We start from the raw sequence: 26,979 nt of genomic DNA on the forward strand, positions 1-26,979 counted from the left end.
ATGGCAGGGATAGGCAGCGGCGGCAGCAATCCCTGCGGCCTGGAACGGGCCAAAAACGGGACATGCAGAGGCCGAAAACAGGATGCGCAGAGGCCAAAAATGGGGCACACAGAGGCCGAAAATGGGGTGCATGGAGGTGGCGATAGGCAGCACCAGTGATGGGTGGCAATGGGCGGTAGTGATCCCCTCAGCCTAGAACAGCTGATAGGAGATATTCCGGGAGGCTGATCCAACCACCAATCAGCTGCTTGTGCTAAATCAGGCTGTGCTGAAGCTGACCAGGCTGTTTTCTACAAGGAGATAAATTGCTGGGAGGCAGAGACAGATTTTTTTCTCCTTGTTTTCCTCCCCAAAAACTAGGTGCATCTTATACTTCGGAGAGTCTTATAGTCCGAAAAATACAGTATTTCTTTTTTCCTCATCTTGCATTTATATCATTCTATTCTTCTATTCCCCATCAGCATTGCCCTTCTGTTTGTGTGCTCTGAGAAGGTCAGAATGGGTTGCAAGCATTTCTCATGGAGGTCCATGACCAAGATGGAGCAGGGCTTGGAATCGAATTGTCGCCAGTGCTCCAGCTGCTGCCCCCCTGTCTCTCCTATAAGGAGTCACTGCGGAATTTTTTGTTCCTGGATTTTTTTCTGTATAGCTTCCAGCTTGATGGGTCAATTCATATTTCTTTTGCTGTCTTCTCCTAGGCCAAATTTAGTCCTGTTCTCTTGTTTTTAGAGAGGTATCCTGCTGACAGATTGTTGAGTCCAAAGACCCTTTGTACAATTTTTTTCCAATGTTACACTGGATTGGAAAGAATAACAAGCCAGAGAATTCTTATAAATTTTATAGTGTTGATAATTCTTCCCCTCCCCTCTTTCAATAGGCCAATCTAGATACTCGACTGGAGAGGAGGAGAAAGGGGGGCTCAGAATGGAACAGTTGGCAATATTCCAAGCTGCCTGTCTCATAGGGATTCATTGGGGAATTTTTTTTTTCCTGGAATTTCCCCTTCTTTACAGCCCTTGTCTGGATGTAGCCCATTTTCTTTTGTGAATTCTCCAACAAAGTTTAGTCCAGTTATGTTATGTTTGTAGAGAGTTATCCTGAAAGACAGATAAATGGGTTCCAATTACTTCATAGTTTCCCCCCATATTCAATGGGCTGAAAATAATAAAATGTAGGTGTTAATCCTACTTTAGAATCTGAGAAAAGTCAAATCAGATCCAATTGGCCTTTTCAAAATTATTAGATAATCCAAAGTAGAATGGATGGCATTTCTCAATGAGAGTTCAGCATCTTTGTTTTGGATTGTATGTTTTGGATTAATGGCTAATCATAAATTAATGTGACTGTGAAATTCAGATTGTACTTTCCTCAATTCTTTTCACTTTTTAATTTGTCCCCAAAGTATACCAAATGCTTCATTTATCTTTGAAGTAATCGTTCTTACAAATAAGATTAATGGCATTTCAATTTAGTAATTATAAATTTAAAAATTAACTAAAATCTAGTTTTTAATTTTTTTTCTAACTCTATGACTAGTTTTTTAAAAAATAAATTTCATATTTCTTTAATTTTGTCAGATATATAATTGCTTCCTTTGACCAATGTGAAAAGTTTCTTTAACAGATATTGCTATTTTAAAGTGATGTTCGTTTAAAAAAAAATCCTTCCCAGGAGTATTTAAAAAACTGAGATGGTGGCTATGAATATATAATCAAAGCCCTCCTCTTTTTTATATTAGTTGCATATATAATGCACGTCAAGAAAAGCAGGGCTGCAGTCCCAGCTTTTAGTTTGATTTTTTTTTTTACATTGGTATTTATAAAATTTGTGTACCATTTAATCTAGCAGTTGAATGAAAAAATCCCATTATTACATGACAAAGTGACTAGAATTGCTTACTATTTGTAGGGTTGGATCCTGAGATTAAAGAATGATTAAATTAAATTAAATTTAAAATTAGATTAAAGATTAAACACTTTGGATTCTTTGATTTCAGCTATTGAAAGATACATTTCATTTATGCTACTGCAATTTTTTTAAAAATCAATTATTTGCTCTGGTATGAAATCAGATTTTGAAGTACACTACTTGTAACTGCTAAAGATAACCAGGTTATGCTATAAAGACAGAATAACTAATATTAGAAGGATCTTTTTATAGAAATCTTTTAATATTATTTTTTAAATACAAACAGCTGCTATGCTCTGTATTTTAGAATCTTGAAAATGCAGGGGAGGCTTATGTAGGAAGAGCAAGCAGTGCTGAATGCTGTAAATTCTTGTTAATCTTCCACAAATTCATAATGAAAGAAGTAACAGCTTTCTAAAACAGCTGAGTAGTACATCTTTTTGAATTAGTCAGTGGCTGATTATCTTCCATAGACTTTAAAAACTGCATACTACCATAACAAGTTTATTTTTTCAAATGTCTTGCTTTATATTTTGGTTATTTATATATGTGGTATACAAACAATAATACAGTTTCAAATTTTTGCAGATGTAGAATTATCATCTATGTATTTATTTCAGTGGACTTCATATATTTCATTCCTATAAATTATTTTACTTAATTGTATGGATCTCCAAGAATAGGATTAAGTATAGGATTAACAACAATTTACATAAGGATTATAAGAAATGTAAGAATACATATACAGGAAAATGAACATACTTTTCTTATTTGCTTGAAGTTGCCATGGTAAAAAGATTTCCAAAATGTAATATTTATCACATCTGCTACTACATTTTTCTCCATTTGTCATTTCAGAAGTATTTATAATATGTTTTACTTAATGTGTGGCATGTTTCTATGACAATATACGTGTAACTAAATTAAAGTTGCAATAGATCAGTGGTCCCCAACCCTTGGGCTGCAGCTCCGCATATGTGAGCAGCAGGCATGCATGCAAATCCAGTTGTACAAGCAGTGGGCGTGCATACACACTTGCATGCGAAACTCCATTTTTGAGAGCTGTGGACGTGCCCACCTGACGAGCTATGCACACACGCACAGAACCATTCCCTCTCCCCTCCCCTCCTCCAGAAAGGTAGGACTGCTGCAATAGGTTACCATATTACTGATAATCTTTTCATTAGCCAGCATAAATTGAATCAAAATTTCCAGTTAGGTCCCCATTCAGAACTAATGACTATACTATAAAATGCTTCAAGTCAATATGAGACTCCAGATATTTCACTATTTTCTTAATAAACCCTCTAATGGTTAAAAGAACTATAGTTTGCAAAACAACAAATGAGAGAAGAAAATAGTGCAGAAATGGAGAAGATTTATTTATATACTAGACAACTCGTGCTGGGGTTGGATCATTATTTCAGAGATACTTCACAGAGACACACAATACTTCACAGAGACACACACAGACACACAATAATCACAGGCGGGCAAAAAAGCAGCTGAAGTAGGAACAATTTTTTACTTCCTGCAGGCTTCCCTATTGATTTTTTTTTCTTGCAGGAAACTGGCAGGGAATATTGGGAATGGCAGTCAAATGACCACAGTTCAGCACTAAAGTGGGCACAACTTTGCCAAATTTCAGTTGCACAAAGTAATGGATTTTGGATGCATTCCGTGAATTAGCCCATATGAGATATATTGATTCAAAAATTATTGCCCTGTGTATGATGCATCGTTTTGCCCAATTGAAGGTAACAAATAATTAAGCGCACACAAGAGTTTTAGAAGTATATAGATATGAATCAGTGGTGGATTTCAACCGGTATTACAACTGGTTCACTTCGCGTGCACGCTCCATGCAAGCGTGTTGCATTTCAGGACAGTGGAGGCACCGCGGCAATCCGCTCTACAGCGCCTATCAGCTGGGCTATAAACAAATATAGGTAGGTATAGCGCAGTTGATGGTCGGAGCAAAACAGTTCGCTGTCAGCTCACCATCGCCGCTACAGGCTTGCCCAAACCAGTAGAAACCCACCATTGACATGAATGCTGCATATAAATGGAAATCTGGTAGCCCTATTTCATGTAACATTTTTCTCTTGCTCAATCAGTACACTGTCCTAAACTTACTGAGGATAATTATGCCTAAAAAAACGTTGTTTGTGCTAAGCTATAATTTGTTGAACATGTCAGAGTTTAGGCAGGGTAACTAGTATTATGAGATAAACCCAGGAGCAAAACACACACAGCACACAGAGTCTTTAGATAAATAACAGTGGTTTATATACAACTAAATATATACAGACTTATACGTATCATACAGTTACTGACACAAGGAGAGCAATGAAATACATGAAGAGAGAACACGAGGAGGAGAAACTCCCTCTAATGGCTTCCCTTATATAGGCAGCTTCTTACCCAGCTTCTTAAAGTGGCAGTAACCCTGCTGCCTCATTCCCATTGCATCAGACTTCAGTTGCCTCCGCTTACCACCTTACATCAGCTTACAGCTGTTAAATCTACATAACCCTGACAGAACAAGATATAGAAACCTGATTTCTATATCCTTCTAGTCCAGAACCAAACAAATACTCTGTGTCATATAATATATGTGGGTATATGCATAATTTTGTATTTTTTTCTTGTGTTATGTTTATGTAGTGTATGTTGGAGGTGGTGACCCTCTGAGAGCTCTATGCAACGAAATTTCATTTTAATGTATGCTGATGAGTGTTCATTCAAAGTGACAAAATTAGTCTAAGTCTAAGTCTTAAATAGAAATTTCCTAGTTTGAACGAGTAATTCTGTAAAAGATCATATTGCACCTTTCCTTCTTTATTTCTCCCACATTTTTGTAGCTTCCTGTACAGAACTACTTTTGAATCAATGTGATTGTGTTTGCCATGTACTTTAAAATGCAGTTTTTACATACCATTAAAAAAAAAAAAGTTGGAACATTTGCTCCAGACCCTGCTTAATGCTGATGGGCACTGATCACTAAGTAAATTTGTTCCTTCAGATGAGGAAAGTGGTGCTTATTTTCATATCAGTCAGAAATCCATTCTTTAATTCAGATGGGCTCAAATATGTTTCTTCACTTAAATTGAAAATCAATGTCTAACTCGTAATCTACGTATTTTTTCTTTCTTTTAAATTCATTAAAATGAAAAGTTACTTATTAACCCAAAGCTTGTTTAGAGAGGGCTGTAAAAGCACTATGAAGCGGTATATAAGTCTTAAGTGCTATTGCTATTATAGCTACTTGGGGTAAGAAAAATAATACACCCCTAGTTTTCAGATTTTGCAGTAACGACTTAAAGAGCAACATCTGCATGCCCAAGCATTCTGCATTTGAAACAGTAGCACTCTTGTTCCACTTTTTTTTAAGGAGGAGGTTTCTACTGAAGCAGAGCATTCTTAATTTTAGGTTCAATTTATCCAGCAGTTCTATAGTTCTCATCATAAACAGAGTTCTTACAAAACTTTGGTGAATTTAAAACATTTCCCTGCTTCTTAACTCTACATGTAACCAGAGTACGTAGGAAGGTATAATTCTGAAAAATAAGTACATAAATATTTTTCTACCCTGCCTGCCCTTTCACACTGTGTTTAGTAGTTTCTGTCACATTGATGTTGAATGGGAAACAATATACAGAGGCCTATTCATCAGTTGCTAATTTTTATTACTCTTCCCAGTAATGAAACATGATTGGCTGAAAACTTGAATGTTGTACATGAGAAAGATAGAACCTTTTAGTAAATGCGGGGTGGGAGGGAGTGGAATATCTGTGAAATAACATATTTTTTAAAATAACTTTTTGTTAAATTTTTGGAAGATGTAATATTTCAAGAGCAAATCCTATACGGTAGATATACAAAAAAGAATAAGAATTAAGCTTTGTTAGCAGAGCATAAGGTAGTGCATACCAAAATTTTTTAAAAGATTTAATACTTCGGATAAGTCCCGTACCATCTTTGTTAAATAATCATCTGTTTTCCTGGAAGAGTTGTATGGACCAAGTATATTTTAAAATGTTCTATCCCTACCACACTTAATGGCTTTCTATATTGCAAATCTTGAACAAGAAAAATATTTTTTTCTAAGGGACCCATTGATTGCTACTTTACACTGACTAAATTCTACAAAATTTATATTTCTTTTCTAATCTTTTCTTGCGTTCTGCATCAGGTTGACTTGATAAACACCTGGCAGAAAATATACTTTTAAGTTTACAGTTTTCAAAGTGTTTTAGGCATTGCACATTGGTGGCCCACCATAATTTCTCTCTTTCTCCTTGTAGACTTTTTCTCCCCATAGAGGGCCAATATTTATTTGCAATAACTTGCAAAGTTAGATTAAATAGATGCCAGGCAAGATCTTACATAAAAATGACATCTGATTTCTTGTACGTAGTTGATTTTTTAACAGTTTTATGATGTGTAAGGTTATGTATCTGGCCATGTTTTGTATATAAATGTCTTTTTAATAGCATGACTTCCACAAGATTTTGTTTATGGCAAAAGTTCTTTGAAAGGTAGTGGTATTATGCTAGCCAACAGGTTCAGTTATTTACTAATCAATCATGAACTATTGCTAATAATCCTCATAAAATATTTATATTGAGTAAACTGTACTATGTCAGGGGAGGAGGAGAACCTTTTTATCTTCCTTTTATAGCTCATGTGGACAAAAGATACATTGAGGAATTTAGAATTGTTTAATATGCTTATGCTTATGCTATGTAGGTCATCCGATGACCCTAAAATGTTAGTTCATCTACTTGCCAACTCTTTTTTCCCAACTTCCTCACCTTCAAGGAGATATATGAAGGGAAGATTCCATGACATTCCTAGAAATGTGTCTGAATGGAAATGGGAGACTATGCAAACAGAGAATCATGCATTTTTTTTCCTTTGGAAGCTGAGAGAAAATACAATAAAGGGGAAGAAAAATATGTTTCTTTGACATAAACATTTGTCTCCCCTTTTCCGCTTTCATATTTTTGAATTACTTTCAGTTCAGGAGGGGAATGACGAGGTAAATAAGGAAAATACATTTGTATTGCATATCTTTTTGATCTCTCAACATTGTCTTTTTTCCTAAATTTATAAAATGAGGAAGGGGATGACCTATAGCTGAGCTGATCAGGTATCTGGCCAGAAGCAACATACTTGGCCTCTATGTGTTGTGCATCAAATATCTTCTCTACATACACTCATGACTTTGGATGTACTTCCTTCACAGCTCTGCAGACAGCTTGATTTCGGAGAACTGTTTTGTAGCAAAGTTATAACATAGCCAATAACTCAGTGAGGCTCAGTGAGTGTCAGCCTTCCTGGATAAACCAGACAGGAAATATGACTAAATGAACTAATTCTTCTTTATGGTAAGTCTACAATATCTTGAAGGTCCACATACCTGCCAACACTTTTAACTGTCTGAAAAATTAAGGCAAGTCCTTTCTAAGTTTCTTCTCTAACTTAATCTGTTGTGAGCTCCTGCCTCTCTTGTCTGATTGTTTCTTAGGCAGCATTTCTTCCCCTTATCTCCCAAGGTCATCCACCCATCCATTACAAGGAGGTTGTGAAAGGCACAATGAGATTTGGGGAGGGAGTATAGGGGTGTGATGGAGACACAGCAAGGGTGCATGAAGGTGCAAAAGGGGGCAGCAAAGCTTAGGAAGAGACACAAGGATACAAACGATGTGAGGGAGGTGCAGCTAGAGTTGGGGAGGGTACATGAGGATGCAAAAGTGATCTATGTAGCACAGGCATAGAGGAGCTGGGGGAGGATGAGCAGGTGGGTAATACTTAACTCCAGCAACTTTCCTTGCCAGATTCCCCATTGACTTGGGGCAACTGGTAGGGAAGGTTTCAAGTGGTAATCACATGATCTTGGGACACTGAATCAGTCATAAGGGTAAGCCCAAAGCCGCCTTATTGGGGAGATAAGCAACATATACATTTAATAAATAAAATGTATAAATAAATAAAACCAATTGTCAATTGTCCAGATTGTGATCATGCGACCATGGGAGTGCTGGGATGGCTAGAACTCTGAGAACTAGTCGTAACCCCAATTCATTCAGGATCATCATAATTTGAACAGTCACTGGTCATAACTCAAGGACTATCTGCATTTCCATTTAGCTCTCTGTCAGTCATACTTCACTAGCCTTGTCTAATCTAGCCAGTGTTGAAGCACTCCAAGGATGAATCAGATAGTGATATGAATAATAGTTTATGTTGCTTTTTTAAAGTTACTTTCAACAAGTAGGAAAACAATAACTATCTTCCAAACCCGGACCATGTTCACTCCATCTGCTTTTATCCTATGGAGTATAGTTCGCTTCCATTCGTTGCATTATTTGTGATAATTCCAGTGATTAAATGTACAGATATGGAGCCCAGCATTAATAAATGTTTTGGCACCAATCAGAAAAAATGTTTCTGGAAAACTCACTAGCTTTCTTCAGACTATGGAGAGATTCTTTTTATGTTTCATGCTATTCCATACTTAGAGTGACATTAAAACATTTCCTCCATAAATATTATCCATGTTTGAATTTCAGTCCAGGGTTGCAATACTGTGCTCACTGCTGCTGTCACAATGACAAGCAGGTGTTCTGTAATTCTCCAGCTTCAAACTCTCTGTCCTGGGATATAACATGTTGTAATATTTGTAAAAAGGGTTCAGGTGTGAAATGCCACTGGTTCACACCAGTTTGGGCAAACCGGTAGTAAAAGAAAAGCTACCAGTTTGTCTGAACAGGTATTTCCGACGATCAGCTGTGCCATGCGGTTTATATTCGCTAGAAAGCAGGAATCCCGCTTTCTAGTGAAGCTAAATCATGCGGCATAGCTGTTCTCCCCCCTCGCTGTTCTACTTACCTCCCAAGCCTCTTTTTTCTGCGCAAAGCACGCCTTTGGTATGCGCTGCAAATGTGCGCACAGCGTGCTTTTGGCGCGCCCTTCGCAGCATGCTTTTTGGTGTTCACCATGCATCATGCATGTGAGGGCAGCAAACCGGTGGCAATCCGCAGAGGATTTCACCACTGAAAGGGTTACTTGTTTTATTCATGTGTATTAAATATATTTTAACAAGGTTATCAAGACTTTTTCAGGAACAGTTTTAAATAAACTTTTAGACATACAATTTTTTTAAATAAAATGATCTGCATTCAATAATTTGTATGTCAGGGTAATTTGCAGGGAACATGTGCCTGCTTTTTAAAACCCTTTTCTCAGTGTAATTATAGAAACCAGTGTTTTGTTTCCTACCAGCAAGCTATTTTGCAAATACCATGACTTGAATGTTTTAATGGAACTGAAAATAATTTAGTCATGATGAATATAAGGAAAAGGCAGTTCTGAGCATAAGGAACAAGTACTAAATTAGACAAGCTATTTCACTTCAGGATTGCTTTTCCCTATCCACTTGAACTTCATAACAAATGGTGAGGAAAATTAATTAGCTGTATGCATTCCTCCTTTCTAACAAAAATGGTACTTTTAATTTCTATCTTTTGATACTGAAGAAAGAACAATTATTATACATATCAGTTGATAGTTATGGTCAAAATATATTACTAAGACACAACTGCATGTTTGAGAGTTCTACTCCATTAAAGATATTAAATTGGACATCTAGAAAACCATTAAAGCGCCATTTTCTGACCTAACCATATTAAAACACATTTGCTTTGACTTTCATTACAACTGAGATACTTAATAATATTATTTTGTAGCCTTTTTAGTTCAAAGGATTGTCCTTGTTTAAAGTAAAGGGAAAATTGATGGGAAAGCGATGTATTTAATTGAAAGAAACAAAGATCCTTAATGAAAGACAATCCTGTAAAAGAACAGTAGACAAAAATCAATCAATTTCTATTATATTCATAAGCAAACTAAAATTATGATTTTTTTAAAAAATAAACTATTTACAGCATATAACTTGAAATCTTGATTACCTGAACATTTTAACCAAAAACATGGCATGTTGTGCACTGAAAATTGTAGTCTTGGAAAATTCTGGTTTTTGTTTCATTTTTCACAACTAGTTCAGCTACATATTACAATTTACATATGTAATATGTAGCTGAACTAGTTGTGAAAAATGAAACAAAAACCAGAATTTTCCAAGACTACAATTTTCAGTGCACAACATGCCATGTTTTTGGTTAAAATAAATTGTTGAATGTGATTTAAACACTTTTCCTAGCAAATATTGCAACAACCATCTTTTATTTAAAATGTTTTTTTTAATTTTTAACAACTTTGTTTAATGCAAATAAGGTGATCTGCTGTTTGATAGGATTTAGCTATAAGAGACTATATCTGTCTACCATCTATAAAACATCTTCCCAACCTCCAATTGCTTAGGAGACCTTAGTTTTTAGAATTTTAGGTCTGGATGACACTAAGTTAGAGAGGGTAATTTTTAAAAAAATAAAATTACATCTAAATCATTTAATAAAGTAGAGACTATTAAGTTTGGGGATGAAATGGTTCACAAATCTTTTCAAATAATATTTGTTTTTCTTCCTGTGGTGTTTCCTGTGACTGGAAGACAATGTATTCTCTCTGGTTCTTCCTACAACTCTACTTCCACCTTCTGCCAACAAGGAACAGCTTTCCAGTATGCATAAATCAATTTGCTTTCAGCAGATGAATCCTTAAGAATAATCTCCTTAAATGTATGATGCTCAACTTCAAAAGCATATGCAAGGCCAGTTACTTGGTTAAGGCAGGATGGATTTACATGATAATTAACCATGTGAAACAGCTTCAAACTCTTTTCTGTAATAGAGCTACTGCATGCTTAAATAGCTATCTCATTAGTTACCTGAATCCATCTTCTGTTTAAATACATGCGTAGAAATTCTGATTTCCTTCAAAATGTTTGTAAAATCATAAAAATTACCTTGTGGAATCAATATAGAGTAATCTACTAGCATTTTGCACAATTACATTGCTAAACAACTTCTATTTTTAACAAATTTATTTTTATTATCACATTTTTACAACTGCCATCTCCCCCATGGAGCATTACTTTGATCTTTTCATTAAAAGTGAAGCTAGTTGCAGTATTGCTCTGTTCTTTAGGTCTTGGCAGAAGATCAGCTTGTTGCCTTTCTCAGTAATGTTCCTTCCCCACCCCCAGTCTAATCCATGCACAACTTTTCACTCTTGATCTGCAGAAATGTATCATTCATTCCAAACCCCTAGGACACTGGTTGGAAGATGAGGTCAAACTGCACTGACATTAGCAACTCATATTTTATCCCAGAAGTAGTTTACAAGAATTATTTTCTGATGTAGATTAATTTTATTACTTTCATTATTTTGGCAAGTTCTTTCTTAGAAAGGAAGTAATCAGAATGCTAGTCACCGGTAGAAGCAATTTATACAAAGATAATAATGGGCCTCATGCCAGGTTACATTTATGTAAATAAGATTATTGCTATTGAAGTTAAAGATAAATTAAATTCTTTCCCCTATCTGGTTGCTTTATCACTTCCCTGCCTCAGACAGTTCTAAGAGAGTTAGTTTATTCCGAGAAAGTTTGGAGTGCTTCTTATTCTGCTTCGAACCTGGATACTTAACTGATGACTGCAGCTAGAAGTGCCCTTATGCTGAATAACCTGGTATGTCAATTGTGCCATGCTTATTCAAGCTGGCCATAATGATAGAGGTCTTAGCAATGCTATATTAGTTTATTGCAGCTCTGCAATAAGGTAATATGAGCTTTGAAGAGGCTTCAGATAGTGCAATTGTCCAAAGAGTAGCAGTGAGAATCGCAGTATGCTCTTGCTTACGGTAAATATACATATAACAATATACATATTTTCTGCTTCATTCAATCGTACCAGTTCCTGAAGACTGCTTTGATTACTCCCTGCAGCTTTCTTACCAAGGCTTTTCAAAAGTGATTTGCCATTGCCTCCTTTCTTGGTTTGAGAGAAAGTGACTAGCCCAGGGTCACCTAGCTGGCTTTGTGCTTAAGGTGAGACTAGAACTCACGGTCTCCCAGTTTCTAGCCTGATGCCTTAACCATTACACCAAACAGGCTCTCATATATATTATAATTATGGAACAATTGTAATTATAATGATTGGTTGCACATTCAAGACTACAGTATTTTTCGGAGTATAAAACACACTTTTTTCCCTCTTAAAAGAGGCTGAAAATTTGGGCACGTCTTATACTCTGAATGTAGCTTTTTCGAAGCTTTTTTTCAGCCCTAACAAGTGGTAGCAACACTAGCGAGTGAAGCGATCTCCGTGCTAAGCTTTTTTTCAGTGAAGCGATTTTCCATGCTTTGCCTGCTCCCTCCGACTCTCAGCTGTGAAATTTTTTTCCAGCCCTAATGAGGTGCTAGCGAGTGAAGCGATCTCTGTGGTTTGCCTGCTTTTCTCATTGCTTCTCTCTCCAAAGATCGGTTTTGCTTTAGAAGCTGTTTTTTATTCCCAAGCAGGGGATAAAAACCATCAAACTAATGTGCTGAAGCTGACCAGACTAAGGACGCTGGCCAGATGACTACCTGATAGGCAGATTTTTTTTTTCCTATTTGCCTCCCCAAAAACTAAGCTGCGCCTTATACTCCGGTGCGTCTTCTACTCCAAAAAATACCATATGTTTGGACTGGATTTGAAATTTTTATCCTTCTGTTGAATCCTTCCCCATGACCTAAGATAGGCAGATGTTGTTTGATGGAGGTAAAGGTATCACTAGAAGTAAAGCTGCTGGTAATGACTTTCTCAATGCTGATTGTTCTTATCTGTTGACAAAATTGTGAAGTCACAGCTGCCTTTAGCTGGTGTTGACCTTCATATGCATCAAGTTCTTCCCAGGAGATCTAGGATGTTATAATGTATTGGTGAAATAAGCACTATATACAGATCTAAGCAGTATTTTTGTGTTAGTCTTTCTATTTGCAACTCATTAGTTTCTTATTTTCTCCAATTCTTTCTCTTCTCTTCTGTCTCCTGGGAGTGCAACATCCACTGTCCACTTTTTTACCGTTCTTACCTACACTTGTTAAGTCTGGAATGTTATGTGGCAGGTGCTTGCCTGTTTCAATTATCATTTATTACAATATAAATTATTAGCTGATTTCCAGACATATTTATCTACTAATATCATTTCTAACTTCTACATGAATTATGGCCATTTATGGTATACATTTTTACATATGCAAACATATTTTCCATAAATGGATTTGTTTTTGATGAAACCAATTATTACTATAAGTTTATATAAACAAAGTCCCTCGTGTAATATTTGGATACAACTCTATGGATACTTTCCAAGACAAAAAAAAGAAAATGGAGATTGTGTTTAGAAATACACAAAATGACTCATTTAGAAACTTGTACTTTTGTCATAGAGGTTTAATTTTATAATGTGAGGATGGGATGAACACTAGAATTTAAAACTAAATTTAACTATTACATTTTCAAGTATATTTTTCTATTGTGAATTAAGAAAATGCCATAATTTAAAATATTTTAAAAAAACAATATCAATTTTTCATTTCTTACTAGGTGGCAGTGAAAGTTATTGATAAAAAAAGAGCGAAAAAGGACACCTATGTGACCAAGAATTTGAGACGGGAAGGCCAGATCCAACAAATGATTCGTCATCCTAACATTGCTCAACTGCTGGATATCTTGGAAACTGAAAATAGTTACTACCTTGTCATGGAACTATGCCCAGGAGGCAACTTAATGCACAAAATCTATGAGAAAAAAAGGTTGGAAGAGCATGAAGCATGCAAATACATCAGACAGCTTATATTAGCAGTTGAGCATCTACATCGGGCAGGAGTTGTTCACAGGTAAGGTGAACATTGCCTGCTTCATATTTTTGGAATAATACATACCTATTTCCATCCATATCCAGGGTAAAAAGATTTTTTCCTCATCAGTTATTAGTCTTCCACTGATGTCCTTCATACGAATCGGCATTGCAACTCTCAGAATTCCAACTCAGCATAGCTATTTTTTAACCTATTACTAGTGACTCTGGTAAAACTCAATGAGATAAGAATTTATAACGAAAAATACAATATTGTATAAATTTAAAAAAAAATTCTTTTGTCACAGTGACTTTTATTCTTGATCTTTTTAATCTGGTTTATCTGGTTTATGCCTTGCACTCATTTGAGGGTTTGTTTGTTTTTTAAAAAATGTAATTCTAGAAATGGGAAAAATAATTCTAATAAGATTTGCAGATTTCATTTTTTTTCTTTCTCTTAACAAAATAACAGAGTTGGAAGGGAACTTGGAGATCTTCTAGTCCAACCCCCTTCTCAAACAGGAAATCCTATAACATTTCAAATAGTTGCCCAATCCCTTCTTAAAAATCTCCAGTGTTGGAGCAATCACAACTTCTGGAGGCAAGTCATTCCACTGATTAATTGTTCTGTCAGGAAATTTCTCCTTAGTTCTAGGTTGGTTCTTTCCCACTATGTTGTGCCTGTGAGTAGAAAAAAGCTCCCATTTTTACCAAGGTCTCTACAATGAAATCTCAATCTACAAGGTACTAGTGGAAAGTTGTATCTGCCTAATAGCCAACTTCCCCTCAGTCCAACAGTCTTCTGGAAGTAGAAGTGTAAGGATGAATATTTCAGAGCTATGGTGCAGTGAGTTGAATTATTCATCAGAGTAAGCAATAATGAAAGTTATTTATGATATAGTATATTCACCATGTTTCTGTTAGATAGCATGTAACATTAAATTCTAATTTAGTGTTGAATGCAAAACAGACTAATATGAATTACCCTTTCTGTGGAATGATGGAGACTTAGAATTCCAGCAGAGATAACCCGTCAGGTGGGTTTTGAGGCTATGTTTTTTTCAAGCACTATAGTAGGGAAGGGCATTGTTACTCAGGTGAGTCTTAATTTCAGTCTGGTATTGTCATAGGTAAGCAAGGTAAATAGTGACTGATGATGGGAGCTTCAATCACACTTTAGGGTCACAAGATGTTTGCTTGAATCAGCAGTGGTTAGATTAAGCACACAAATGGAATTGTATATAAATTAACCCCAATTTTCTGAAGCAACTTGGTGTCATAGGGATGTTTTGAAACCTAACTGCTAGTTTGCAAGATTACATTGAAAATCCTATCAATTTGTATGTATTGGGAAGCATGTAGACCTTGACTTCATGAAATATTTCATGAAACACTCAGATTATGAGAATCTCTACTTAATGTTTGTTGTGCATACTTTTATGACAGAGACTCTACCTATAAAGTATGCTTTGGAATGTGATTGAATGCTAATAAAAAATGCACATTCAAGTTTGAGAGAATATATTTTCTTTTTCTCTGGTAGAAGAAAACAATCTTGAAACCTCTTTTCAGAAGGTATTTCAGCAAACCTTTGTATTGTAAAAACCAGGATATTCTCAACAACTTTTAAAGTAATTTTAAAACTACAGATACTCAGTGTAATTACTGTCAAAACATCAAGGAAAGGAATTTAATAATGTTCCAATAGCAAAGACTGCTTCCTATGTATCTGTTTTCCACTGTTTCTTTAATTGAGGATCTGGGTGCATATTATCTTCTCAAACTTAATTATTCAGAAAACTAGCAGATTTTGAGAAATAGGACAATATATAATAGAGAACAGTCTTGCTTATTGCGTTGGATATGGGAGTCAAAATTTAGTACTGTTCATGAAATGATCTCTGGCAGTAACATTGTAAGTACATCCTAATTTGCTGACCATTTGTTCAGCAACCATTTGACATTACAACAGCACATTTACAATTATCACAGTATCTCATGGTCATCATTTCTGGCCTTTCACAGTTGACTTCTGACAAGTCAGAATCCCTAACCACGGAGACTAAAGAAAGAACTTGCTATCGTACAATAAAAGATATTGTATGTAATTCCACATACAAGTGAATAATTCTTAGAGTCATCCAATGCAGATGATTCCCTATATAGAAATGGAGTGTTCAAGGTGGCTTTATAAAAAGCAAGAAACATGAGCTACTGCTGATATATGCTGGATAATTGGGAAAGCCAAAGAATGGCAAGAAAAAGTCATTGATTGTAAAAAATAATAACAACGATAGTGTCAATCAGGTTAAGCTGTGGAATGTGTTTAGAATATTGGGATCCCTGAACATAAAATCATCTCCTTGTGACTTTGAAGATGTGGGATAAATAGAGTATTGGTGCTTTTGAACTTTGATGTTTAAGTTTCTTGAGAATATTGTGGATAGCCAAGAAATGCACAAATGGATCATCAAACAAATGAACCCATAGTTCTCACTCAAGGCTCAAATGATCTGGATGAAATTCTCATATTGGCATATTATATAATAAGATCTAGCTCTCTGGAAGAAGGCTCTAATGCTAGGAAAAGTGGAAGAAAAGTAAAGAAGAGGACAACCAATAGCAAGATGGAGGGATTCAGTTAAAGTGGTGATGAGTAGCATCATTGGAAGACCTGGAGCACCAGGTTATGGAAAGATAATGAGAAAACTTACTGATGTGGTTGCTGAAATCTGATATTAGTTTGATCACACATAATCAAATCATTTTTAAACTAGCAGCTTAACTTCTACTTTCTAGATTCTTTATCAGATGCCTCAATTGATAAGATACTCTTTATAGTATAGAATGACATTTAATAGTCTGCAAAAACAGTGGATTATAAACCATGTTTCTATAACGTGCATATAATCAGTAGTAACTGCTGCAATGAGCCTGATGTATTTAGGTTGTAATGTGAATCTATCATACATTATTTTCATTTTTTCTGAAATATTTTTATTAGAAAGATTATCCTACTACCTTTGATTTTGTACCAAGAATGTTAAAAGGTTCCCCAATAATCTTTCCAGTACATTTGTCTTATACTTGATTAGTTTGTTTTCATTCAGGTTTTACCATGTTATGTAGTTCAACATATTTCCTGAGGTATGCATGATATTATATATATAAATGTAATTAATGCTTAGGTGTATATATTCTGGATGTGATATATGATACAGTACATTGCACAGTTTCTATTGTGATTAAAGGCAATAGTTGGTATTAACATGGCTTGCAGTATCTGGTTCCTAGTGCGTATTTAATAAGGTTTTCCTTCAGTAGCGTTTCTTTGGCTTTATCATTTTCAGTAATAAATATGTGTCATAATTTGATGTAAATTTTTATTAGGAACTCTTGAGTTACTGGAATTGTTCCATCCAGTTGACTCTGCTAAGTACTTTACTATAATAAAGTACTTTGACTGTTGAAAGGTAGTTATTAAAACATATTACCATATTAGGAATATATTTAGACTAAGAAACACTTCCTTTATTTTATTTCATTATGACAAACAAAGAGAATGATCTCTTTCCTCTCCTGCCATCCTGAGATAATTCCTCTTTGGTATTTGCTATTTGCCTTGGAGAAAAAGATCCTGCTGGCACTTGTGCTTTTCTCTCTATTCAGACAGCTTCAAAAGGCATTTTTCAGTTTACCTAAAACTTATCGTATTCTGTTCTAAGAAAAAGGACATTTTCACTTCCTGTCTATTCTAATCCAAGTAATTATCCCATCCAATGACAGTTGTGTTAAATGTAAAATTTGTAATGAAGCATATTGAATACATAGACTGTGTTCTAAACATAAAGTCCCTAGAAATAGTCAAACAGTAATACAACCTGCTAGAATTGGATTCATTGTCAGAAGTCTTGAAGACTGACTTTTTTAAAAAATAAATCCAAAGTTAGCTTTTCTCCTGAACCTTTTCATTCACACTTTTTTCATTTACATTATGGCAGTTCATGTATTTAAATAAAAGCAGGTATTGGCCATCTTTTTCTAGCATTTTGATGGAAAACACAGTAAAGAGGTAGCAATGTAAATTAATGGAATATGCCTCTAACGTGGGGATGGAGCCCCAGTGAGCCTTAGAAGATATAGAAAAAATGATTGCAGAACTGCATGGACCCTTGGGTCTCACATTGATCGCTCTTAATAGAATAACAGAATATTTTATTCATAATTGATATTTTGAAGATGTATGTTAAAGCTGAACTAGCTTGTTCTTTATAAATTTTTATAGGAATGATTAAACTTACTGCATTCTTTTTTAACAAACTTACACTTATTTGCTTTTATGGCATTGGCATAATGCCTGTTTGCATCAACTTCAAAATAACAGATCTATGTATTCATTTTTATGAGAATATAGCCAAATATATTTTTACTTCATATTTATATAAAAACAAGAATTATACCAATTTGTACAAAAAGATAATCACAATTGTTAATGAAATTTTGAATATTGAAAGTTCAGTTGTTTGAAATCTCATTTAATATCTTTGTATATTGCAGAGATCTGAAGATAGAAAATCTTTTGCTAGATGAAGACAACAATATCAAACTTATTGGTATGAAAGTCTTATAGTAATTGTAGTCTTCAGACACTAATCAGCATTTTTGTCATAAATTAACAAAATACTTGGCTTTTAAAAATATTGAACTTTTACAATTTGATTATATATGTAATTCAGGTGTTTCTTTACAAACACACAGAAAATATAGTAAATTTAAATATATATATTTTGTGAAGCCTTTCGTCTAAAGCATGCTGAATGGTTGGAGAAGTAGAATAAACATCTTCCTTTGACATTTGGATTCCTATTTTAAGTGACTTAAAGTTTAAGATCTTTTTGATGCTGCAATCAAATGGGATCTTTGTTCACACAGTATGAAGCAAACTTTAGTGTTCAATCAATACATTTGTCTGCAAAATTAAAATAACAAGTACCTTGAGAAAACTCAAAGGTTTCTTGATTGTACCTCTGTCTTTAAAAATGCAGTGTTTGCATTGATCAGACACATTCTGCAGAAATCATAAATGAGTCATCTTTTATTACTATCTGTGTAAAACTCCCATCAATGTTGTGGGCATTAAAAGGAAAATATCCCCCCTATAAAAGCATCTGCTTAGGGATTTAATTCTGCTGAGTCAATTCATTTTGTCACAGCAGTGAATGTGAATAAAGTGAGTTAAAAACAGGCATTACTACCTCTTAAGTGGGCCAGAAAATCTGTGAAACAAAGCTTTGTCTCATATGGCTTAAGGGCACTTATGAGGTGACAATTTGGCAAAATAGCTTTGGGGAAAGGCACCACTTTGGGAAAGACCTATATAACACCTGTATGTAAGAAATAGCATTCACCAGTGTATTGAAAAATACATATTACCATCAGCCAATCAACAACTTAGTTTAAAGCCTAGGTGACAGCAAAAGTATTTTAAACTTGTATTAACATCTGGTAGCTTTTGTTCTTATAATGGGCTGTTTGATTACTCCAGAACATATAAAGCTGGCTTCTGTATGCAGTCACTGCCAAACAATATATATAAAACAAAACTAGAATATAACTATTTTGCATTTGCTTTAGTTCCTAAACATTTTCTCACTGTAGACTGTGTAAGAAGATGCTGTAGAACAGTGTTTCCCAGCCTTGGCAACTTTCAAATGTCTGGACTTCAAGTCCCAGAATTCTCTAGCCAGCATGCCATAGAACAGGGGTATCAAACTATTTCATTGAAGGCTGCATCAGGGTTATATTTGGGGGCTGGGGTGGGCGTAGCCAGGGTGGGCATGGCCAACTCAACATCACTCATGTCCAGGGCGCAGGTGGTGGCCTGAGCACATTCCCAGCAAAAACGGGCTCCCAAGTCCATTTTTGGGACCTCCTGCAACCCTCTGTCAGTGAAAACAGAGCTCAGGAGGGCTGCATGCGGCCCTCCCAGGCTCCATTTTTTCTGGCAGAGGCACTGCGGGCTGGTCCTTTGCTGTTGCCAGGGTGACCCACTGGCCAGGTCTAAGCACCCTGTGGGCCGGATGTGGCCCCCAGGCCTTGAGTTTGACACCCCTGCCATAGAACATAAGAACATACCATAGAAATTTCCTTGGTTTTATACAGTTCTGACAGCCTCAAATGCAGCAGATTGTTATGTATCCAAGAGCAAAGTCTATTAATACCCTTTGTTAACAAAGGATCAATCTTAAAATGAGGATGAGAGTTATTTTCAAAGGAAATATTAATATTGATATTCTTTTAATGGAAAGGTTTTGATTTGAAATCATAAGTTATAAACATTTTAATTAAAAAGCGTAGGTTACTTGAGTATATTTAAGTAAATCACAATTTAAAGTAGAAGAAAAGCACTGCCTGTCTAGGGTTCTATTAGTGCTGCTTGTTTGAGGTTAATTGTGCCTTTTTTATATTTAGCTCTGTTGTGTTTGTTATATCTTGCAGCTGAGTGTTTTAACTGCATGTGGACACAATTCCTATCAGGTTCCATTTAAGAATATTAAGCTATTCACACCCAGTGGTATACTTCACTCTTTTTCATTTTCCAAGGTGGATCAGTATGTAAAAAAACTTGCTGATATTAAAATCAAATGCCCTTAGGGAACTATAAGGTATAGATAGGTTTTAGCAGAATAAAGTGCTTCACAGAAGCAAGAAAACCAGAATTATACCCCAGGAAATTATGCTTATGCTTTTGGAAGATTATTTCCATTTTTTTTGTATAATTTAAGAAAGCAGCATTCAGATTACAATTCTGTAACCTACCTTTACACCCAACCAGGTGCTTTATAGATATGGTCGACTACAAAAGCCATGCTAGTTAGGAATGATGGTAATTGTGATCCATTATGTCTTAAGAGTGCCAGTTGAGGAAAGTTTCTGCTTTAACTAAAACAAGATTTATAAAAAGAAAAATAAAATAATAAGAAGGTAATAAACAATAACTGTTTAGAGACTACAGCCTTTCTAATGCAGCATTTAAATGTGTATTCTTTGTTTTTTCCTCACAGACTTTGGCTTGAGCAATTGTGCAAGTATCCTGGGCTACACTGATCCATTCAGCACCCAATGCGGCAGTCCTGCTTATGCAGCACCAGAGCTTCTTGCAAGGAAGAAATATGGTCCCAAAATAGATGTTTGGTCCATGTGAGTTAATATAGTTTAAAACCAGCATATTCTCTCTCCACATCGTGTTTACGCTAGCAAAAATTAATAAGTTTATTTAAAATGGAATATTTTTACAAAATATTCCACTTTGAAAATGGATAACTGATTTTATTTGCTAGCATTGGCATAGTTTTGCTGTTTTGTTCTGTCTTCTAAACCTATAGTACTGCACTCCATCTCTTAAGTCAGAATTGGATAAACTGAAGCTCCAAGGGACTCCTCTGTCCCCTTGCTGTGGCCCTTGAGCTCCAGCCACAGTCGCCAAGAGCCAGCACTGTTTCCCACCATTTTGATATGGAAAACACATACATGCTGTAGGCTAAGCCCTAAAATAGCCCTCTTATAATTCATGTTGGAAGAGATGATATATCAGGGACTGAACATCTACTTTACATCTGTATGTTTTCAGGGTCAGGGGTTGCTTTCCAAATAATAGGATCTTAGGAGGCAGGGGAGATTGTTGTGGATTAAATACACCAAGAATGTCCTAATATGTTATTTTATGTTCCATAAATTATAGCTGTTTACCATTAAACATAATCTCTTTGCATCTTTTGTTTCATTTCCAGTAGAACTTTTTGCTTACCCCTTTTCCCCCACCACCACCACTCTTCTTTTGCAGTGGTGTGAATATGTATGCAATGTTGACTGGGACACTGCCATTTACTGTTGAGCCATTCAGTCTGAGAGCTTTGTACCAGAAGATGATTGACAAAGAAATGAATCCATATCCTACTCAGCTTTCCACAGGTAAATGTATTTAAGTGTTGCTGAATTTTTTTAGCTTCTATTGTAGGTGGCCCTTAGTTAATAACAGTACTTGGGGTTGGAAACTCCATCGCTATGTGGTCAGAAAGCACATGTCCACATGATTATGCTGATTTACAATGGTAATCCCTATTGCCATTTTTAGGTGAATCCCACATGGCACAATGTCACAAACGTTGATCATGTAACTGTGGAATGCTGTGATATCATAATTGCAAGCCAGTTGCCAAGCATTGAAATCATGATCACATGAATGCTGTGATAGTTGCAACTACAAGGACCTACAAGTCATAAGACTTCTCATTCAGCACCATTGTAATTTTGAATGGCTGCTGAACCAGAACTACCTGTAGGCTCATAATTAAAGGTGGGCACTGCAGTATTAACTTCTTGTGGACAAGAGTTTGCACAAATTGTTAATGAAATTGCTAAAGAATTTGTTCCAGCACTTCAGGTATTATTTTTTATTAGTACATTTAAGAACTTTACTGCTCTTCCGTAGAATAGGCTGCCCAAGAGTAAATTCTATTGATCTCAGTGGGACTTGTTCCAGCTTTATATCTAAAAATAATTTATTCCAAAGCACCACAGAGGTATGAAAATATTATTTAATCTTTTTCTGTGGTACACCAAGCCTTGTAGAATTATTTTTTTTAGTTTTCACATACATTTAAAGATAATAAATAGAAGTAATATATCTGTGATTAAATTCGGTTTCCACATTACTAAATATTTAAATAGTTGTATATTTAACTAAGGAGAACAAAGACTCCCCCTTCAAACTGTCACTGTTTCTTTTCAACAATTTTCTTGATATTCCATACAATTAATGCATTTGATATTTTGTGCAAAAGATTTCCCAAAGACAGTCAGTAGTACTGGCTGGTTTATATTCATACTTCCAGTTCATGGTAATCTTATATTCAAAACCCCAACATACTGAAAGTGTTAGCCACATCCTGCTGAAATCCTGGACAATTCCTTTGTTGGCTTTAGATACAAAATGCTGCCTTTCCCATCGCAAATTTATTTTAAGTATCAGGTTAGAAGATTACATCTAAAGAAAAGGAAAGATTTTGTTTGTGAATTCTTGTATGAAGTGGCAATTACGGGCAATTTGGAGCTATATAATTGCATACCTGTTTATTTAATGAATCATTTATACTTTGTTATATTTTCATAGTAGTTTTATCTTGTTTTGTTCCTGTGTGGAATTGAGGTAAATCAGCTAACCCAATGTTTCAAATGGTTGTGTACTAGATGTTTTCTGGGGCCAAAAGAAGTAAATAGAGACTTTTACTTTTTCTTGGGCAGTATTTGGAGGGAGTTATTTGTTAATTTTTATAAAAACAATATCATTATTGTGAAAAGTAACTAATATTATTATCAAATTTATTTGCTGTCTATCTCGCTGTTCAAGGTGACCCTTAATATAAAAATTCATAACCCTCCCAAATTAAAAAAAAAGGTCTAGCATTAAAAGAGTAGGCAGTTTTGATGAGTTAACAAATTGTAAATATTAGTGTAGCAATTTAAGTTATTTCAGTGTTATGCTACTTAAAGTGTTGTGATTCTGTCTGTATAGTGTAGTTCTGACAATATTAACTATGTGTTTTCCAGAGACAGCAAATTATGGCATGCTGCATAACATTGAGAGCCAGTTTGGTGTGATGGTTACAGCATCAGGCAAGAAACTAGGAGATTTATGAGTTCTAGTCCTTTCTAGTAAGAAAACCCAGGTTGTTGCCCGTGGGCTAGTTATTCTCTCTCAACCCTAGGAAGTAGGCAGTGGCAAAAAATTTCTGAAATTTGCTATGAAAACTGCAGGAACCTGTTTAAGCAATTGCCAGGAATCAGTACTGAACTCAAAAGCACAAAAACAATTGTATAACAGCACACATCAATGTTAATTTAAAGTTGTCCTTTCAATGATTACAATGTAATGTCCATGGGACCTTATTTGTGAGATGGTTGGAACAACTAAAAACAGCTAGGAATCTCATGTACCAAATGTCACCAGTATGATTTTAAAGTATTCAAGGGACCATATGGAAACTGAGGAGCTTCATGCTGTCCATGAGTTGTGGGTTGCTTATCTTTAGTGTAAAATAAACAATTTCAGATAACTAGTCACTTTTCGAAAGCGGTTTTATTTGTCATTTGAAAACACATGCCAACAACAAATTCTTAATGCAAATATTCTTGTGTATCATATGTGACATAGACTGTATAATATCCAGGTCAGCAGAAATAACGATTGCTGCAGGATGTTCAAAACAGATGTAATATTGGCCAGATAGTATCTAATCCTGATTTATTGGACAGCATCCTTTCTCTTCCTTGTCTTTGACCTATTGTGGAACATGAACATATACTTCCTTTTCCTGATTTCATGTGGAAAACCTTTGACATGGTTGTTTGCTAGGATAGTGATTAAGCAAATCCCTTTGTACAGTTGTGAGAGGATGGGTGACAATCTGCTTGTGAATGATATCCTTTAAGACAAATTTGATGTCTTCTTGTTACACAGATAGAAAACACGAATTCTGCATCTTATTCAGACATGTGAAATGCAGAAATAGATACAGTTCTGTTCCTTTTAGTTGGGTTGGTATTTTTAAGAGCAGAATACTGTTAGAATGTTTTCCAAGCATTTACCAGTATTATTTTAGCACAGAATTCAGATGTTTTCTCTAGTCATCGGATAATGGACCAAGTGGGCCACTCACACAATTGCAAGTGGTGATTCCACTGGTGAAAGTGGAACTTTCTGGTGAAAGTTACATGAAGTAGAAATGCCAAGTGCATGCCTCATTAATTTATTGCTGACTATTCATTTAAATTATTATTAAACCATAATTCATTGCAATCATCATGGTTGATCTACATTAATCAATGCTGCTATCACTGAATAGTTGAAAGCATATATTTGTCCTTCTGATGCTAAACAATAAGTTTTTTGATTGTAAGTTCCTTTTCTTTGTCTAGAAGACCCTTCCCATGTGACTAAGTAACACTATATTTAAATAAAATATCTCTAACAACATTAATGTAATTAAGTCAAAAGGACTGTCATTGTCAATCATAATTATATTCTTACAATATTCTTATTATTTGTTAAAATATAGAATTTAGTATTTCAGGTTTAAGTTTGTATTTTTAAACCTTAGCATAAAAAGTGGATAATTAGCCACTGATAGGGCAATCAGTCCAAATTCTGCCATAGCAATATTTATTAACTACACTAAGATGCAAGACTTGAATGTTACACTAAGCAGTAAAGTTATTGGTTTGGTTTTGCCTTGATGTATTGAGTCAATCTAGTGCTATCTTTTATAAACCATGAATTAAAATTGGATGTAAATTTAGCTACTTTGAAGTATTCAAGAAAACTTGAATAAAAGTAATCATTGTGTCATGCAGTCTGGAATATAGCCATTGGAATTTATAATTCAAAGCTGGTCAAAATGATTATTTAAACTACAACTGTTTATAAAGATTGAATTATCTATCTTATTTGGGGAGGTATTATTTTCTTAACTACTGAAGTTATCTTTTTCATTACTGTATACCAGTAAGAGACTTCCTTAGCTTAATGTATAAAAGCAATGTGTAAATGTAATTATTGTATATCAGATTTTGAAAGAAATATTGTTATTCTAAAATACCTTAATACCTTATTTGGCTTCAAAAGAATAAATATAGTTACAAAGAAAATAACACTTCCTCCCCCTCCCTTTTTTTTCAATGTCTTTGCAGCAGCTGTAAACTTCTTAAAAATTCTGCTAGAACCAGATCCTGCAAAGAGACCAAACATCCAACAAGCATTAGCAAATCGTTGGCTTAGTGAAAATGGGAAAGCACTGAATAATGTTACTTATCCAAACAGGTAATACACAAAAGGCAGAATATGCTGGGTATTCTGCCAACATGATAAAATCCCATCAAAGACATTGAGGTGCCTCTGATCAGAAAGCTGGATTGGAGGTTATGTTTCTTTCTTAATTTCTCTTTCTTCACATTCCTCTGCGCTCACTTCTTAATTCCTTTGGTATTTACAAGCTTGAAAATTCTTTGGGAAAAAAATCATAGTGGTAAAGAACAAAGTTACAAAATAATACATTTTTCAGCTAAGTTGCTCGAGTAATCAAAATGCTCTCCTACTATTATCTCCGCATTTAAGAGGAAAAAAAATTTAAATGCAGAGAGCATAATTCCTTGGTTAGACAATCTTCTGGGTTGATAACTTCAGGGAGATTTGACCTGGAGACTTCTCAGTTTCTTCACTTTCCTTCAACCTGACTGCTTGGCTGCTTCCTACTTTTGGGTTTCATTCTGCTCAGTCTTCACGGGTTCCTTAGGAGGAGGACAGAGTATGGTGCAACGATGACCATTCTGGGTTCTGATTTAGGATTGCTCAGATTAGTTCCAAAAGCACTGATGGATCCTTAGGTTTGCCACATTGCTTTTTCACAGCTTTGCTGTGGAAGTTGAGCCTTCCCAACCTAAATAAAGAGGGTTTTCTTAGGATAAAAACCCTTAATAGTTGTGAAATGCTAGTTACTATGGTAATGACGGTTATGTAACACATGGGTGGATATTAATACAGCAGGGAGGCTGGTACCTTTCTAAACATCTAGTTTAGCTTTTATATGATGGATACAAACATTACATTTATGTTCTGCTGCCTAGTTGCTGCTAGGCAGCAAGAATGAACGAAATATACTACAGTAAATGAACTGCAAGAAAAAAAATGATTGATTTGCATGGCAGAAAATGAGATAAATCATTATCCAAGCATTGCTGTTCTGTTATCAGATCTGTATATCACACATTTTTAAGCAAAAACTCTTCTCTCTTGAAAGTGGAAAAAGTTATAAACTTGCTTAGAATGTTACACAGATGGATCATATATGCATTTTAAATGTCACATCAATATCCCAAATGTGATCCACACATTTGGTTGTTAGGATTTTCCAGTTAGAAAAATTGCAGTGTTTCAGGCAGGGCATTGAATGGGCAGAGCATAATTTGACATCAAAGTTACATTTTATGAAGTCATACGTGGGAATTGGTTCTGAGAATTATGATTCAATGGTATTTGTAAAAAGAATTTATTTAAGCTTTTTTTATCCAAATCAAGCATAGAATACAGTAGCAGCCATGGAAACAATAACACGAATCAAAATAAAATCCTGAAACACAACCCAGGGCGTAGTAAAATCTAAAAGTTTTTCTAACTAGATTTTAAATTGAAACTGATGAGTCAGTGTACGT

The 26,979-nt window shown here is 35.1% G+C and overlaps 1 protein-coding gene across 3 annotated transcripts in view; it reads left to right on the forward strand.

Annotated features, from left to right (window-relative positions):
- HUNK (hormonally up-regulated Neu-associated kinase) overlaps nucleotides 1–26,979 on the forward strand; it is a 48,491-nt gene that overhangs the window by 6,784 nt on the left and 14,728 nt on the right. For all 3 annotated transcript variants that reach the window (XM_034432342.3, XM_034432392.3, XM_034432463.3), the window contains exons 2-6: nucleotides 13,461–13,753; nucleotides 18,271–18,326; nucleotides 20,778–20,913; nucleotides 21,557–21,684; nucleotides 25,462–25,591. In XM_034432342.3, coding sequence (XP_034288233.1) covers nucleotides 13,461–13,753; nucleotides 18,271–18,326; nucleotides 20,778–20,913; nucleotides 21,557–21,684; nucleotides 25,462–25,591 — 743 coding nt within the window. The remainder of the gene's footprint in view (nucleotides 1–13,460; nucleotides 13,754–18,270; nucleotides 18,327–20,777; nucleotides 20,914–21,556; nucleotides 21,685–25,461; nucleotides 25,592–26,979) is intronic.

Source organism: Pantherophis guttatus, chromosome 5 (assembly GCF_059756535.1).
Source record: "Pantherophis guttatus breed Tessera chromosome 5, ASM5975653v1, whole genome shotgun sequence".
Classification (NCBI taxonomy): Eukaryota; Metazoa; Chordata; class Lepidosauria; order Squamata; family Colubridae; genus Pantherophis; species Pantherophis guttatus.